The 19,170-nt window shown below is 32.4% G+C and overlaps 3 protein-coding genes across 3 annotated transcripts; all 3 read right to left on the bottom strand.

The window, feature by feature from the left end:
* Positions 1-291: 291 nt before the first annotated feature.
* Positions 292-6,775, bottom strand: LOC111632842 (MOXD1 homolog 2-like). The gene is made up of 3 exons (XM_023377370.1): positions 6,512-6,775; positions 494-640; positions 292-414 (listed from the first exon to the last, which is right to left on the bottom strand). Exons 1-3 carry the CDS (start codon positions 6,758-6,760, stop codon positions 292-294), a joined length of 519 nt encoding a protein of 172 aa, XP_023233138.1. The 5' UTR covers positions 6,761-6,775.
* A 5,651-nt stretch (positions 6,776-12,426) lies between these two features.
* LOC111632841 (DBH-like monooxygenase protein 1) lies at positions 12,427-14,847 on the bottom strand. The gene is made up of 8 exons (XM_023377369.1): positions 14,833-14,847; positions 14,688-14,745; positions 14,536-14,618; positions 14,404-14,442; positions 14,268-14,327; positions 14,060-14,193; positions 12,611-12,776; positions 12,427-12,510 (listed from the first exon to the last, which is right to left on the bottom strand). Exons 1-8 carry the CDS (start codon positions 14,845-14,847, stop codon positions 12,427-12,429), a joined length of 639 nt encoding a protein of 212 aa, XP_023233137.1.
* Positions 14,848-15,157: 310 nt separating this feature from the next.
* Positions 15,158-18,295, bottom strand: LOC111632840 (DBH-like monooxygenase protein 1 homolog). Its single transcript, XM_023377368.1, has 6 exons — positions 18,053-18,295; positions 16,812-16,958; positions 16,556-16,735; positions 15,502-15,588; positions 15,275-15,428; positions 15,158-15,165 (listed from the first exon to the last, which is right to left on the bottom strand). Exons 1-6 carry the CDS (start codon positions 18,293-18,295, stop codon positions 15,158-15,160), a joined length of 819 nt encoding a protein of 272 aa, XP_023233136.1.
* Between the last annotated feature and the right edge of the window lie 875 nt (positions 18,296-19,170).

Here is a 19,170-nt window from a genome sequence, read left to right as displayed (position 1 = left end):
GAAGGACCTCCTGGTAGTACTCCTTTGCGATGGTTTGGCCTTGTGGTGCGTACTCACGACACACCACCCCAGGAGAGTCGAAAAAACTGTCAACATGACCTTTGATATTGCTGCGGACCTGCCGCACTTTTTTTGGCCTCGAGGATCGTCCCCGAAAGCCTGCTGAATCTTGCAAATGGTTTACGCTTGGTATCGCCAAGGTTTTTGGCAAAATTTGATGTAATATCGCTGCTCACGTTGTTCAGTCATTTTCCAGCTTAGTGGAATCCAACGAGAGCGCACTACATGACCTCACTCATAGGCCGATTGCCAACGACTNTTAGTTCCTCTAGTGGTTGGTCCGTGATAACTAACTGCATCTATAGAATTGGGATTTTGGTGACTGTAAGCGTATATCAGTCTCATAGTTTCTTCCTAAACACAGGGAAAAATATATTTAATGATAAGTAAGTAAAGGTAATTATAATGCCTGTGGCATTTGTAGATAACTAACCGTAATGACTATATCCTGGTCATCACACGTGTCCAGCAATCTTTTAAATCGTAACTTTGTATGAGTATCGTTTTTCTCGTGCCATAACAATTCCCAATCCTGTTGTTCGTCGATTTTCGGCTGAAACTTTCCTTCGGCGTGTCTATCCTAAAACTCAATATAATTTTTCATTGAATAAAATTTCTACTAATTGAAATATTTTCTATTTCGATAATTATGCTAATATTAGCATAATTATCGAAGTAGAAAACAAAATATTTCGTATAAGACTATAACAAATCTAACAAACAAGAGACGATATGTGTATCAGTATGAAATATTTATCGAATTATATTAATAGTCTCGTAAACAAAATTTATTTTTTATATATTGACAGACCTTCATTAAACACAGCCATTCATTACAGTTAACAAGTACTGTTTAATGCAATAAAATAATTATTTTGCAATCACGGGGCTTGATGGAGTAGTGGTTACGCTCTAACAGTGCTAAATTGGTACAGCTGGATGTTGTGGGTTCGACCCTCGTAAAAAGAAATTGTGTGATATTTTACAATCATTACCGTGTAGCAATTCGTTAATTTTAAAATTGTTAAATTAATAAATCGCTTTGTATTAGAAAGAAACAGGAGTTGGAACGGCGGTTTGCATTGCGATCAACCAGTTTTTATATTTAATTACACAACAACTTGCTCCTTTAATCTGTAGCCAACCTTGATATTAAGTAAGTAATTATTAGAATTCACCTACTTTCTCGTTTCACGCCTTTTCTGTGTTAGTTTTTCCAAGAGAAACGTCTAAAGAAAACATCCATTGTGTGAAGAAATACTCGAAATTTGGGAAAACGAAAACTATCATCTAGTAGAATCCGGTCAAGTTATGCTTAATTTATATTACTTTTACTTAAGATTTATTTCCGATGGTTAAAGATAAAATGTACATGCAGTGAACATTTGTAGAACGCTGTTTTTAAATACATTAATTTAATAATTGCATCATCAAAGCCTAGCCAGGGGCTTTTTTCTGTGAACTTCTCTGTTCTTTCTTGGCTGGTAGCCATAGAAAGAAGACAACGTCAGTCAGGGCCGTCGAGAAGAGAATGCTAAGAAGACAAAACAATATTTACCTAGTTGACTAGAATGCTAAGAAGAGAATGATTTTCACCCGGCCCATACATAACATAGGGGCGCATATTAGTTCCTATTCGTATAAATGAATGTTACTTTTACTGACAAAAAATAAAATTTCTTAACACTGCTTTTATTTCCCGGCTGTTATGTCTACATAACAGAGGAAGGTATTCCAATAATGTCAAATTTTACCTTCCGGGTTTTTTTTTCAAAACTTAACGTGTTGAGACCTCTTCAAAAAAGTCAAAAAAATTGGATAAAATCCGTGTGTGTGGATGGGGGAACTTAATGAAAATTTTATTCCTTATTAACACTCACAATTTCTGAAAAAAGTCATCTCCAACTCTCAAAATTAAGCCTTTTGCCTTTGTTTAATTATTAATAATATGTTATATTTTTTAAAATAAAATTTAATAAAAGAAGCTTCAACTTCAACGCAATTTTATTTTAAATAATTAATCAAAATAAATTTTAAAAAACTAGATAAAAGCATGCAAGTACTAGATTTAGATCTTATCTAAGAAAATTTTTCTACAAAGGAATGTGAAGTGTAACAATATAACTTTTCGCCATTGGCGTCCGACAAAACAGCATGATGCAAACTTTCCTGGTGAAGCCGGAAAAGTCACGCAACTCATTGCTGGATTTTTTTTATTAATAATGAAACATACTCTCCAATCCTGTGCTCCATATAAGAGTCCGGATCAAGTTGAATAGACTTCTATAAAAATATGTTGCAAGCTTCTTGTTTTGTACATCTATCGTATTTTGAGTTGGGCAATATATTTCATTGAGGTATCGCAACGAAAATATCGGGCCGACTAAAGGATAAGTTATCTCCAAAGTGAGAAATAATTCTGATATGGAAACATTGTTCTTAAGGTGTTCATTGATCTCCGAGCGGTATGCAACATGACTCCATTTTGTTGAAAATAAACCTTTGTAGGTCAATAATGTTTAGGACGCATAATACTAGAAACGTACTTAGTTATAATCTGTTGTGACCAGTGAATTGCCATTTACTTCCTCAAAAAACAAAAACAAAAAAAAACCGACTAATTATTCTAAAGGTATTCCGCTTCTATAGTGACTCTACGGCTGTGTAGGTCAACTAGGTAAATATTGTTTTGTCTAGACAGAATAAGAGTATACAACAAAAGCAAATAATTAACATATATAAAGCAGGATAGGCAATACATATGGCCATAATATTTTTGAAACCGTGCCAGTAATTGAAGACAAATATAGGGGAGACCGGGGCAACTTCGGCATGCGGGGCAAGTTTGTCAAGCGCTTTTTTTTAAAAACAAATTAAAAGAAGACTTTGGTTATAGGTTAGGCAGTTGAGTTTTATTGGTGGCTTGTTGAGTGTAGTGTCTTTATTGTTCTCCAACAAGCGTAGTTGAATTATCAAGCAAATTTTCATTTTCGTTCAATTCCATATAATATTTTTTTTCCATTTATATTGAATTGGCAGGTTTTGTTATAATTCCATGATAACGAAAGTTACTTTTCCTGTTAGAAGGATGTAACTTCAACTTATTCACGTGGCCAGATCGTGGCTTGGCATTCTGTTCTCAGGGTTGTACTTAATGTTTCGAAATCATGACTAGCGGGGTAAGATCGGCAACATAAAGCCACATTAGAAGCAAAGGATAAAAATCAAACAGATGATAAATGAAAACATGTTTGCATTTGTTATTCATGTATATATGTCTTTGAACTTGCATTTCGTTGTAATAATATTAAATGGGTGTTGGATTTGTATTTCTTTGTTTTAATAGTGAATTCCAACTTATACATTGTTAATAACATAATTTTATATACGTGCCTATCTTGCCCCATTACTGTTGCCCCTATACCAGGGGCAACTTTAATAAAAATAATTAAAATAATTACAACTTTACAAAAAGAGAGAAGTTGCCGATCTTGCCCCTATACCCGGGGCAACTTCGTCAATTTCTCTCTTCTTGTAAAGTTGTAATTATTTTAATTATTTTTATTTCCAAACTGATTTTAACCAGTTCTATAGTAAGGTAACATTCCAATAGACAATATGCAAAGCTTTTTTTTCAGTTTACAGCAGTATTTATTACACAAAATTTAAGTAAAGCTTAACATGCCGATCTTGCCCCGGTCTCCCCTATGCAACGCCTGGACGGTAGTATATATGCAATTTTTCATTTATTTTCTTGACCATAACATTACGCAGATGAATTTTAAATTTTGTCAAGTAGTACTGAAGAACACGCCATTATTCAACCTCATGCCGAGTATCACGTTTAAAGACAGTTCTGAATTCTTATTAGTGTCTGGATTGACCTGGAAAAAGTGGTTAGCCTTCTACAGGCACACTATTGAATTACAGTATATCATATGAAACTGATGAGGATAGGAAATGAAGTTATATATGTTACAGTCAAAACCCGTTTCTAGTTAGAACGCGTTTTAACTAGTTAAAACTAGTTTATACTGAATGTCTTTGTTAAAACTCGTTTTGTCTAGTTGAAACTAGTTTTAACTCAAATTCATTTTTGACTAGCAGTAAATTCTTGTTTTAACTAGACAAAACGGGTTTTAAAAAAACATCCAGTATAAACTAGTTTCAACTAGTTAAAACGCGTCCTAACTAAAAACTGGTTTTGAATGCAACATATAGAGTGATTCGGGGTAAGATGGTAAGCGGGGGAATATACCTAATTTTTAATATTTTCAAACGGTGACGTCACATATTGTCATGTATTTGTATGATGAATCGTTTGGCCAATATTGAGTGCGGAAAGCTGTACTTGGCTACCGTTACTTCATTTTCTATATCCGAGAAGAATAAAAGCTAGATAAAAACGAAGTTTTTGTTGTGAAATGTTTCTAGAATAATATTAAACTAAAAGTTAAAATGGAATTTATTAAAAATTGCTAAAAACAATTAATGTGTGATGTAGTTAAGGACTTAAGGTTCTAAAGTTTCCATTGTCAGCTACCGCCGATCCCGATCGGACATGCTGGAGCACGTCCAATCGGGCTCCAGCATGTCCAATGACTCTAGGCATCTTACCCCAACAAATGGAAAAATATGCCACATTTTTCTTGGGGTAACGTGCCTATTTTTTGTTAATTGATTTCCAATATGCCTATTTTAAATAAACTTTTGTTTTCTGGTTTTATTGCAGGATATGCATAGAAATTATATAAGGACTTCTCAAAAAAGTTTTTGGACTGAAAAAAGCTTTCAGCTAGCTATAGAACACGTTAGAACAGGCGGAAACTTAACAATACTTATACTGTGCTGTTATACTTACTATGAAGTACTTTGTACTACATATGACATAAATTAAATTTAGATAAGAAATTAAAAAATTTATTATAAGCAATTATATTTGTTATCTTACCCTAATGGCATTTGGCATCTCACCCAGATACTTGGGGTGAGATGCTTAAAATGCCAGACAGTGAAAAAGTCGTCATTGCAAACACAGTATAAAATTTTTTAAAATAAACTCCAAACTTTTATTTGAAAGACATACTCCAGAATATGATATTTTCATTAGAGGGCTCCTAAACTCAAATTAGCGCTGTAATTCTCTTCATAAGCAAAATGTTAGGCATCTTCCGCCGAATCACTATACATAACNTGAAGAACACGCCATTATTAAACCCCATGCCGAGTATCACGTTTAAAGACAGTTCTAAATTCTTATTAGTGTCTGGATTGACCTGAAAAAAGTGGTTAGCCTTCTACAGGAACACTATTGAATTACAGTATATCATATGAAACTGATGAGGATAGGAAATGAAGTTATATATATAAGGAAAACGAATAAATTACTGTTTTATTCCGCATTGTAAGTTCATATAGTTAGCGTAGTGCACATTGCATTTAGGTTACTACTAGCTTCATCTTTGAAAGATCACAAGTACGCTACTGAAAACCTTTCTTAATTCTTGTTACATCCATGGATACTAGGCCTAAATACTTTTAAAAATTATCAACGAATAGCTAAATATTATGCTAACTTTAGTATTGAAAATGTTCAAAAAATTACTGTTTAATTCACAGTAGTGAATACTATTTTAAATATACACAACAGCATATAGAGTATGTTTATGCTATCTCGTGTGTGCAAAATCAGCAATACGTAAACTAAATATGTTCTTGTAATAAAATCGTTTATAAATCCCATATTTGTACTATATGTCTTTATATGAAATTATGATATTATTCTATAGTTACGCTAATTTTCTTATGTTTCTGTTTAATTAAGATAAAGAAATATATATCCGATCTCATTGAGGTGCAAAAAAGTTTACAGAGTTCGCACCTTCATCTTATTGAATCAAGGCACACGAACAAAAATGTCGTCACCTGGAGAATCTTAGACATATTTCCTCCCAACCTGCCTTCTCCGACAGCCTACAAGACTCGAGTGCTCACACCAATAACTTATAATTAAGGATAAGACATCTAGGCACTAAAAATCGTAATAATTTGAGTTATTACTTATATAACTCATAACTTACATGATTTTTATAACTATTATATAACTTTTAGTGTCTAGATGTCCTTACTCTACTTATAATGAAGATTTTTTATACTGTTCGCTCCTCTTGCCCAAGTGTGCTTACGGATTGTCTGATAAACAGATCTTAAATACCGCATAAATTTATTCAGTAATATTTACGAATCTCTTACTAATGTATTTATTTTTTAATTCTTTAGTGAAAATTGCAAGCAATAAAATATTAGCGTTACGAATTGGTGTCAGAGTCACGTTGGTTATCGTGACATAACATATTGATAACTTTAATTAACCAAATTACTTTAACACACTTCTTAAAATTTAGAAAAGTTCTAGATACTTTATATAAAGAATGTATTTTCATTTACATACGTGAAACATCGCTTGGTTATCGTTAATCCATCCAATGACGATATCACTGCCTTTCATTCCTCCGTTTGAGGAGATTCCAAATCCGACCCATCCATTAGTCGCCACTTCCACTTGGAAAGTGATGGAATCGTCGTACATGGACCACCAAAGCTCATAATTAGAGTCGAATTTTAAATATCGTTTCCAGTTTTCCGCAGAAATCGGAGACGAAAATAAAAGGAACGAAGCGAAAATTCCGATGGCAATCATGTTCGCAATACTGAAACGTTATAAGGAAAACCAGTTTTTATATTTGATTTATATACATTCATTGACGTCAATAATTTGGTCATTTCTCTGTTACGTTTATTGTTTGCGTATCTCTTCCTGATATATTGAGTAGTACATTATAAGTTTAATATGATTTTTAGGAAAATTTTATCTTCACATATAAAAGTTTTCTATAGTGAATTCAAAATGTCTCTCTTTTTTTAAAATGTAAATTCGTTAGGTAAAAGTAAACCTCTGAAGTCTTTCGTATTCATATAAATTACTAACCCGTAATCAATTCAAAAACATTGGTAACTCAAGGAATGAAGGCAAGGAGATCGATTATTATTATTTTATTTTTCAATTAAAATAATCGATATGTTTAAAATGAGACAAGGATAATAATTGTAATACTTAACGAGCAATTATTGGGTTGCAATTTTGAAAAAATTGTACACCTATAAATTCTCACTGTCATCCGTCCGTCCGATGTCTGTCTATGTTTAATCTCGAAAAGTGGATAAACTTAGATACATAAAATCCGAGACCATATACGGAAAACGTAGATACAGGAGGTCCCGATTAATTAGAAACAAACTTCCAATGCAAACTGAACATCACGTTACTTCAATTCAAAGTTTTTCTCTGAAAGGTGTTAGATGACCGGCATGACTCCATTGCTAATGGAAAAGTCTGACGTACAGGGGCAAGACATTGCACTACTAATTTTAGGTGGAGAGTATATATTTTAAATGAAATAAATTAAAAATATGATTAAAAATTGCAGCCCAATAAAAAGTCGTGGGTAATAGTTGAAAACGAACGAAACGATTTTCCGAAATAATAGTAACATAGAGGTCCTCTGGTGACAAACACGCAAAACTTGCATAATGAGTGGAATAAATTATAGTCAACTTGCAACGAATAAACTGATTTAAAACCATTTAGCAATTACGTCTAGATAGATAGACGTAACTGAACCAAACTCCGTATTAATACTGTCCTGAGCATGAGAACACGATCCTTGTAAAAAATTGTTTCAAATTACATTACCAGGGGTCAAAATGACGCTGTGAGATGAGTAAAACCAGAGTAAAAAATAAATAGCGTTTGACCGTTTATTGTTTAAATGCTCGAAAGCTCTCCACGTTAATGTTGTTTATAGTTTTAAGAGTATTATTTTGTAAACATGGTATGTTGTGCTGATATAGAATACTCGAGTAAACTTGGAAGAGATGATATAATGTTCGTTTATTTCTCTGTGGGTAAAGCGATACAGAAAGAGGAATTGGGATACCTAAACTTAGATGAGAAATACAGTATGTTTATATTTTCTTTGTATGAAATACAAATAGTACAAGTACTGTACATTAGGCCTATCTAAATTTATTGATCAATTGATGTTTCATAGGTCAATTTTTAGTTCGGACCAGTCAGTTTTTGGACTTATTATAAAAAAAATAGAACTCGAATGACTTATAAGCGTTTAATTCATAAAATCAACATCAAGATTTTCGAAAAAATATTAGAATTATTCGCCAGCTGATTACAAAACAATTCTGTATAAGAAATCGTTGTAATTGGGAGATAAGAAAGTCATGTATAGAACATGGCTATACTATGTTAATCAAGTCTTCTATAATGCTAGATATATGTATACAGTTAAAACCTTTCTGAAGAAAACCCTGAATAAACCAACCTAAACGAAAAAATTCTTCAAGGAACGATTTTTTTATGATAAAAGAAACCTGTTCAAAGCGGAAACTTGCAAATATTCGGATCCGTAGATTACGGTTTACACTGGTTTTACTGTACTGTATATCTGTTTTTAAAAGAAGAATCGTGATTCCAAGAATTATCTGTGTAATTTGATTAAATAATAATAATGCTGGATCTTAGATCGATGATTGGTGTGTAAAGATAAATAGCTAACAAGTAAAATATATAAGAACCTTTGCAGTTGTATTTCTTGTCTAATGTTTAAAAATAAAATATTAATAATGCAACCAAAATTTAAGATTAAGTATAGAATATTAATAGGAGTCATCGTTATATTGTATACAGTAAACGTACTTTTTTTGTCGTAGTTGGTGATTTATTAAATGACGTTTGGAATTGGTGTTGTAGATTGAGAAAAATCGTTTGATATATCTCACTTCTGTTGTATGTATAAATTTATATATAAATATAGAGGAGAAGGTGGTATTACGGAACCCCAACTACATTTTAGTGAATTGTAAACAAGGTATCATAACTACACCTACATTTTTTGTGCGAAAAGTACTGGTAACTAGTAATTTAAATGTTCCTAATTGGATTTTCCGCTAGTGTAACTATAAGTATGGTTTTTGAAGGCTTTTGTACAAAAAGTCCGAAAGTAGGCTTAGAGAAAATCGGGTGGTAACACGGAACCTTACTGTATATTTTCAAGAAAAATGCTTTAATGTAGCCAAAAACAAATAGGAAAGTACAAAAAATGTTAAATAATTACCAAATTATTTACTCCAATGTATTTTATCGTAAAAATGATTTTATAATAGAAAAATATGACCTCCATCAACAATACATATTCCAGCAGCTCTTTTTCGATATTTTCAGATTTTCTACCTAGTGTCTTTTTCCCAAATTGCTCCGGACGAATGTCTGATTGCAAAGAGAGAGTTCGAAGGAGTTGAGTTCCATATTACTGTAAAAGCACCAAAGGGGTCCGTATTTCACGCATCGCCATCTTGAATTAACTTATGTCTGTCGAGACCAAAATTTAAAAAACGTGAACATCACACAGATTAATATGTACCCCCAAGTCTCTGGAACAGAATACATGCACCAGTGAACCTACAACTACACGATTTATATTTTAAAATAATTAAATTCACTTAGCATTCAAAACTTGCGAATTTTGAAAAAAACGAATTTGCTGATTAAATACGGACCACCGTTTAACTGAAGTAAAACGGGTTTTCCCCTTGCTATGGATGTCTGCCTAGTTCAGTTCGGCCACATTCTGCTACAGTTCGCCTTTATTATCAGTTCGAAATGGGGTGGTTCCATAATACCCGCAGTGTTCCATAATACCACCTTCTCCTCTATATATTTAAAAGTGATGAAAGAAAATTACTTTTTATTTATATCCAATTAAGATTTATTATTTTTTTATGAAATTAATGAACATTGGATATAATTTGTTAAAATTGTTCTTTTAACCCTAAATTTTTTGGGCTTTATTGACATACTAAAGCAAGTGTATTGGCCAATGGCGGAAGTACACAATTTTTCTAATGGTCGCGTATACATAATGTTTTTTACTCATGTCTTGGTTGGGCTGTACTGTAATTTGTAAAAATTGTAGATCTATAAATTTTCACTGTCTGTCTTTCCTTAATCTACAGAATGGAGTTAGGTAGATAAAAAATGAGATCAGATACAAACCCTTAGTGACAGGAGGCCCTGATTAACTGTATACGAACTTTCGATATAAACTGAAAGTCGTTATTTCAATTCAAACCTTCACCTCTGAAAACAGTTAGATAGTTGACTGGCACGACTGCGTTGCTAATGAAAATGCATAATGTACAGTACAGGGGAAAAGGCACTACAGTACTGATTTGAGGTGGAGAGCATAATGAAATAAATCGAAAATTGCATCCCATTGTGACCCTGTCACAATAAATAATTGCTCGTTTCTATTTAATATTTCGTTTAAAAATTTTAGTGCATTAAAATACATAATTTTCTAAACAGAAGTGTTATTTTTTTTCTAATTTAAATATTATAGTTATCATAAATATAATATTTTATAATAAATGTGTTTTTATATAATTAGGTTTATAAATTTTGCTAAGTTTGTTTGCTTTTGTGATAGTTTAATGTGTCTGCTAAATGATTATTCGTTAATTGCCAGATAAATATACAACATTTAAAATCGTACAATTAACTCTTTATAAACGTATTTGCAAAATATATAAAAGGTTTTTTCTACATTCTTAAAATTTTCATTGGTAGAAAGAATAGTCGAATCTAGCAACACACGACTCTTACTAATCCGGCCATTCCTTGCACAGAGGAGTGTCAAATTAGCGAACGTGCCGGATTACTGACTGTCTATATATTTAAAGGTAATGAATAAAGTTCCCGTCGCCCTTCAGTACTGATTCTTTTAGGAGGAGGCAGATAATAATACGGTGAGCCGAATGCAATATTGTACAGTGCATAAAAATGAAAGCACCCACCAGTGGCCGAATGGATAAAACCACTAAATACTGGCCATGAGTTCGCGCCTAGTCAATGGGCTGGCCTAGCGGGAGTTCGAAAGTTTCCTTCGTGTTTTTAACACCTAAATAAGGGTCAGTTTCCTATAAATGTCGTTCCGGGAAGCATCGCCTACGTAACCAATTAAGCCAAACATAAAAATGAAGCGCGAGTAAACAGGATGTGTCGCATGACTAACAATTTAATAGAATTTGTTAGAAGAGTAGGAAAGAGGTAGGACTAGTAATCGACGCAGAATGTTTCCTTGATATTTGTCATGTGGTACTTCTACATCTTTTATAATAATAATAATATTACCTCGAGCGATTTATGTAATGAATTTTAATGTATAAGATTTTGTTGAAAATTGTTTAAAACGATATATGTATTTCTACATTTTACACGTACAGTACATGATGTCCCGAAAGTCGCTATACATAGGAAAATTAATTTAATATTTTTTACAGAAATGTAGCATTATTTACAAAATTACAGTACATCTACAAGTTTGGCTATTTCTTTCTAAACATATACGGATTCGTCTCTCCTAGTCAAGATGAACTTGTGTTAACATATCAGATGTTAAGCACCTAATTAAACTTCGATTGAGTTCTTCTTGGTAATCCACGTTTTGAATTTTTTCCTGATGCATCAAAGTCTTTAATTAGGGTCCTCATAGGTAAAGTAAAAAGGGCCTGAAAACCTCGGAGGTCATCCTGGGATTAAGATGAACCTGGAAACTGATGATCCTAAGTATGGTGACTTTACGACACCCGGAATTTTCAACACTGCTATTTTTAATATTGTTTTTATAAATATATTTTAAAGTCAATAAAATTACAGAAGTGTATTTTTATTTTTATACATTTTCTTTAAAATAGAAAAAGACAAAGATAATTTTACGAGTTTTATATTTTGCGTTCGCGTAATTTTAGATTTATTGAGAAGAAGAATGTATTTTTAATTTCTTTAGACATGATTTATTAATTATTGTATTTTTCTTTGTTCACTAACTTTTTATTTTTTGTTATTTCGTTACACTCGATTCAATACGACTGAATTTCGTATTGAATCGAGTGTAGAGCTGAAGTACAGTACTTCTAACAACACGAATTACATATTTAGTAACGAAAACTACAAACAAGTTTCAGTTTGAGAGTTTGAAATTCTCAGAATTTGGTGATAACAATGTCGTTTTTAATGGAAAAATGTACACTCGCAAAGATTCATTTGGAGAAAAGCGCCTTTAAAACATTTATTTATGAAACATTACTTAGAAGGATATTATATTAATAATTTCATTTAGTTTCGCTTCATGTAAAATCTAATCTAATGTATTAATATTTAAAAATCTATTCTTTCATGTTATATCAAAAAGTTATTTTATATAAAATTTAATTATTTCCTTTCTTTAACATTCAATCGAAGTTCAGTTCGTGTTTACAAATATCAGGTTCTTCATATGACTTTACTCCGAAGGGGTATCTTGCCAGAGTAAATGTCTGTTAAGATTGAAAAATATCAATGTAGATAAATTTCTGGCATTCCGAATTGTAAAATTAAATATTTTAAACAATTAATCTTTTAAAGTATAATTCTTACATGAATTGGTTTTCCTTGTTTATTCATACATATGTGGAGATGCGGACTATTCTTCATGGATCTTTGAACTGCATTTACTGAATATTCATCCCAAGGATAAGTGTTTAAAAATTCAAAGTAGGTCTCGTTCTTTCCTGTAATTGGCGAAATTACAAATCGATCGTCTCTGTAAATGTAAATTCATATCAACAATTAAAGAAATGTTTCGTGTTTTATCAAATTATGTGAATTAATGATTTTCAGCAAAAAACGCCAAGGATCGTGTAATGAATAAATATTGAATACAGTAAGACCCCGCTTAACGCTGATTCGATATAACGCGGTCTGCTCGAAGCTTAAAAAAAAAGCTTAATGGTAATAACACGCTCGTTGCCAAGAAATTAGCGCATCAAGGTGTTGTCGGAATCGAACGAAATTGTACAGTACGTGTGTAGGTGTAACGGAGATATAAGTAAATGATTACAGAATGAAAGCAAAATAATCAGTTATTGCAGGAAAAACTACAAATGAAAGGAGATTCTAGTACCCGGTTGGTTACCTCTAGCGTAAATACACGATGTGATACGGGCGGGCATGGAGACATACAGGTGCCGTATTGTGTCCTTCAGCATCTCAGTCCATGATACAGGCGGTCCTCTAGTTTGGCCAAACTCCTAGGCTGTCCAACTTGGCGTCCCAGTTGATTCCACACATGTTCGATCAATGACAAATCAGAGAAAGTGTGGCAATGTGGCTGAGGCAGTCTTGTAACATCCTTGATGTGCGTGACCAAGCATTTTCCTGTTGGAAAATGGCTCTTGGAAGCCTTGTCATGAAATGCAATACCTGTGTCTGTAGGATGTCACTAACATACCGCTGGGCTGTCACGGTCCCTTGGATCACTACTAGAGTTGTATCTTTAGTGATGTGATTACACTACAGACCATACACCGGCTATGGAAGCGCTGTGCCGCTCCAAAGCATAGTTAGGATTAAGGTGTTCACCACTGGGCCTCTAGACACGAACACGGCCGTTGTCACTGGCCAAACTGAATCTGGATTCGTCGCTGCAGACGGTCTGGTTCCATTCCTTTGCGGTGCAACCCCGTCGGGAGCGATACCACTCCATTTGAATATTTCGGACATTAGATTCACTACAATAAACTTGTTTTCCCCCCTGTAATCAGATATTATTTAAACTGGATAAAAATGAACTGCTGACCAAATACGATAATTGTCAAGCAGTCGTACTTCTAATAGGTGTAAAATTTAATACTAAATTACTAGGATACTAAATTTTTGTGAACTTTCATTATTATATGTATATTTTTATATAAAATAAGATCTTAAACGTCATGTTTCGTCTATAAATAAAAGTACACTGGCTCGTCGGTATATCCCAAAAATTGTATACGCGCCACTAATTCAAAGTTTGAAAACCACCGATCTAATGAATTAATAAATACTTACTGTGACATTTCTATAACACCAAGTGATATAAGAACATTAAATGGAGAAGGGCAACTGAAAGAAGAAACCAAAGAGGAACTCGGATAGTACATAATAAACGACAGACATATTTCGTCATCTACAGTAAATCCACCCTGAAATAATAAGTTTGATATAATAATTTGTTTTCAGTATAACGTTTATATCTATTTATTAATTTTCCACTTACAAATGTAGGTTTAGTTCTCCCAATAGAGTTATAGGTGCATTCTAAGATCAAGTGATCGTCCTATCAAATAATACATACTCTCAGTTACTTCAGTAGCTAAACATTTAATCTTAAACTTTAAAAAAGAAATCCTTACAGGTAGAATAGTGACTTCATTTTCCAGCAGTCTGTAGTCCTGTCGGAATATAGTCAAGTAAAATAATATTTTTAATTAATAAAATATATTATACTAGCAGGCGCGTAACGCAAAATCACGATGTTAAAATACCTGATAACTATTATCGTAATTATCGTCTTTACTAATCGGAGGAAGTTCATTGCCACGAAAATGTCTGAGTTTTAATTTTTTACCTAAATGTATTATTTATATCTGAAATTAATTTGATTATTTTATATAAATTACTTAATTAAATTACTTGCCTAAGAGATGCGAATGAAATAAAACAGCGAAGACCTTAACACCTTCGGGAGGAAGTCCCTGAAATATTATATATTTCAAATATATTTTAAACAAAATTTAAAACCAATAAAATCAACTTATTATAAATTTTTACCTGCTTTAAACAAGAAGGATGAGCATGCCCCGCTATAACAAATTCATATTGTTTGGGTGGAATAAATGCGCACGGATAAGCAAAACTACCAATAACTAGAGACGAACTATCGTACTGGCGAAGATTTGGAGTATATAAAAGTCTTAATCCTGAATTATCGACTATTCCTGAAAAAATATATATATTTAAATTACAGAATAATTACTGTAAATTAAATGGTTACTTGTGGAAAGTCGTAAATTACCTTGCTCTAAATTGGGATTATCGTAATGAATTTTTAACATATACCACTCATCGTCTGAGATTCCTAAAGGTAAACCTGTCTTTTCTGGAAATCTAAAAGTCTAAATTGTAATTAAAACATTAGAAAGTATATTTTGTTTTATTTAAATAGATAAAACACAAAAATTATTACTTCGCTTCCGGTAGTCCATATAAATTTCATAGTAAAACAGAAAGGAAATTTAGGCTCCATTTCTTCTGTGAAGCATTCGTGATATTTTTTCTCTGTGAATTGTGATATTTTTTCTTCGTTAATACCCGGACAAGAATATAAAACTAAATTATAAACAATATTTTCGTTTCCAGGTTGAATTATAGGATCAATCTATAATTCATAAAGTATATATTAATTTAATAAAGAAACCTTGTCTTATTAAAATTATGCAAAATGCTTATACCTCTATGATATGATGCTTCTTATCAAGATCAGGACGTTTGAATAAGATACAATAATATCCAGAAATTTTATTAGAAGGTACCGGGATCTACGAAAGGATTTTATTTAAATAAAATATAAAGTTTTTAATTAGGGGAGATCGGGGCAACTTCGGCAAGCGGGACAAGTTTGTCAAGCGCTTTTTTTAAAAAACAAATTAAAAGGAGACTTTGGTTATAGGTTAGGCAGTTGAGTTTTATTGGTGGCTTGTTGAGTGTAGTGTTTTTATTGTTCTCCAACAAGCGTAGTTGAATTATCAAGCAAATTTTCATTTTCGTTCAATTCCATATAATATTTTTTTTCCATTTATATTGAATTGGCAGGTTTTGTTATAATTCCATGATAACGAAAGTTACTTTTCCTGTTAGAAGGATGTAACTTCAACTTATTCACGTGGCCAGATCGTGGCTTGGCATTCTGTTCTCAGGGTTGTACTTAATGTTTCGAAATCATGACTAGCGGGGTAAGATCGGCAACATAAAGCCACATTAGAAGCAAAGGATAAAAATCAAACAGATGATAAATGAAAACATGTTTGCATTTGTTATTCATGTATATATGTCTTTGAACTTGCATTTCGTTGTAATAATATTAAATGGGTGTTGGATTTGTATTTCTTTGTTTTAATAGTGAATTCCAACTTATACATTGTTAATAACATAATTTTATATACGTGCCTATCTTGCCCCATTACTGTTGCCCCTATACCAGGGGCAACTTTAATAAAAATAATTAAAATAATTACAACTTTACAAAAAGAGAGAAGTTGCCGATCTTGCCCCTATACCCGGGGCAACTTCGTCAATTTCTCTCTTCTTGTAAAGTTGTAATTATTTTAATTATTTTTATTTCCAAACTGATTTTAACCAGTTCTATAGTAAGGTAACATTCCAATAGACAATATGCAAAGCTTTCTTTTCAGTTTACAGCAGTATTTATTACACAAAATTTAAGTAAAGCTTAACATGCCGATCTTGCCCCGATCTCCCCTAAATTAAACGCCAACATTAACTTACATTATGACTTTTTAACTCCCAATAATAAATATTCTCTTCGTTTTCGAAACTTTCTAGCATCCTCGGATTTAAGAGAAAAGTTTTTTTAGATCCTCTTCTCCGTGGCCCATGATATTTCACTGAATTTTCGGAATTAGGTACTTCATTACTGTACGCGTATATCAAGTTTATTGTATTGTTCTAAATGAGATTTTTAAATAAATTAAAACTTTACATAAATTTTTAATTTAAATTAATATATTAGAGACATACTAACCGTTATACGTATGTCTTGATAATCGCAAGTGTTTAGAAGTCTCTTGAAACGTATAATTGTATGAGTGTCATTTTCACAGCACCATAGATATTCCCAGTCTTGTTGTTTGTCTATTTCTGGCTGAAATCTTCCTTTCGCGTGTCTATCCTGTAATATAAAAAGAAACTTTACACTGTATCATGTTCTCAGTCTGTATTTAGGATTCATTTCGCAGTCGGTCAGTATTCACTACTCCAAGATTACATATTTCATTTATAAATTTGTACTTTATTGCACACTCCATACTACAAGTTGCCGGCCAAAAGGAAGATCACGATTTTACCAAGGAACGAAAAAAGGCTATCGACCTTGAGTTGATAATGATTATTACAAACGACTAGGAAACTGGTACTTAAAACGATTGCACGTGACATGAACCGGGGCATTCGACCGTTTCGACGATCTTTAAAGATAAACATAGTGTGAAAGAGGCAGTGAAAGCATCGACAGGATTTAAAGCTATAAAAACTAGGCAGCAAAGACCTCATTTACGAAATGGAGAAATTACTGGCGTTCTGGTTTGAAAATCAGAATGCCGATGGCCTTTTAATAGCCAAGGCACAGAGTAAATTTGAAATTTGAAAGAGCGCGAAGAATAGACGGAAACATTTATGGCAAGTTATGGATAATTTTAACAGTTTCGTTGGAGATTCAACCTGCATGATCGAAGTATTAGCGGTGAGTTGGCAAGCGCAAACTTAGAACAGATGAAAAATTTGTTTGACCAATTCGATGAAATTATCGAGAAAGATGGTTACAGCCCGATCTTCAATGTGAATAAAACTGGACTTTTTTGAAAAAGTATTCGAAAGCTCCTAAATACACAAAGAAACTAAAGCGATGTCCGACTTGCAAATGCTTACTTTTTTATATGAATGAACTTAAATTCTTTGGTAAATCATTTTTATATTTTTTGCTGATTATATTTTCGTGTTTTATAATATTTAAGAGATGCAAATTAAAACAAAATTATGGAGTTAGAGTTTCCTTTAGGCCTTTTCTTTACTCATAATAAATGAAAATGATTAACTCCTCGTTTATTCATCAATTCGCTTAATACCTAGACGTAGGAACGACCCTCAGTTGTTAAGTGAGTAGTGTCTGTGTAGTAAATAAAGCAATATTTAAAAGCTGTAAATTATTAAATATTGAATGCTTTATCTAGCAAAAGAATTCCAAGTTGATTTTCCATATATACTTACGTGAAATTGCGCACTTCCGTTCTTAACCCAGCCTATGACAACATCGCTACCTGTCATTTCTCCAGTTAGAGATATTCCGAAACCAATCCAGCCTTTAGTGGCCACTTCCAGCTGGAATATTATTTCGTCTCTTTCGACGTTCCACCAAACTTCATAATTCTGATCCAATTTCAAATAACGACTCCATTTTTCACTAAATATTAAAGGAAGATATAAGAACAATATAAATATACGTAACTTCATGCTTGAGAGAATAAATCCCAATCTGTAGCAACTTGTAAATTTCTGTTGGATAGTTATCCACAACTGGTTCTTTTCTCTCAAAAGATTAACATTTAAAGTACATTCAACTTCTTACAACTTTTATTGCTTCTCTCTCTCTCTCTCTCTCTCTCACACACACACACACTAAATAATACTGTATATCAATTTTTTTTATTCACTTATCCAATATTTATGAAAGTGAATAATGAATTGTCTCCGAAATATCTTTTGCTAATAGCTTCTAACGAATAATAACTCATAAAATTCGTGAGTTTTTATATAAAAATGATGTGTTTTTTTAACTTTATTGTACAACGAATAAGCGTTTCATAATATATTGTTTACCCGGCTGTTATATATAACAGAGGAAAAGAATGGCGATCGGTTGAAAAGATAGACCTCCCCCCATATTTTTACATTTTTGGACTCGGGGGACCTTGAAACGTCGAGAAATGCAAAAAAAATCGGGAGTTTTTTCTATGTATGGATGTTCATGTTTGTATATGGGGGCACGATTTTGTTCAGTCAATTTGAAGCTTAATAACTCTTGTCTTGTCGAAAATATCTGAAATTTTGCAGGGAGGTTTGTTTATTAGGAGATTGATGCTATTAAACTTTGGTGTTTAAAGGTCAAGGGATCACATGTCATATCTCGAGTGGAGTTGGATTTAATAAAGATTTCATACGTTATTACTTATTAGCATTTACAGTTTTTTTAAATGAAATTCGTCCTTTCCCTCAAAATTAAGTTGTCATTTTATATTAATTAATGATTTAGAAAGTTTTCGAAATAAAATACTCTCGAAAGGAATGACTACCTCTCCATTTTGGGTCTAATCGAACCATATATGATC

This window comes from Centruroides sculpturatus, unplaced genomic scaffold, assembly GCF_000671375.1.
Source record: "Centruroides sculpturatus isolate CEXI.00-Female unplaced genomic scaffold, Cexi_2.0 scaffold41, whole genome shotgun sequence".
Lineage (NCBI taxonomy): Eukaryota > Metazoa > Arthropoda > Arachnida > Scorpiones > Buthidae > Centruroides > Centruroides sculpturatus.
The sequence above is the reverse complement of the archived record's forward strand: the minus strand, read 5'-3'. Positions and strand labels throughout refer to the sequence as shown.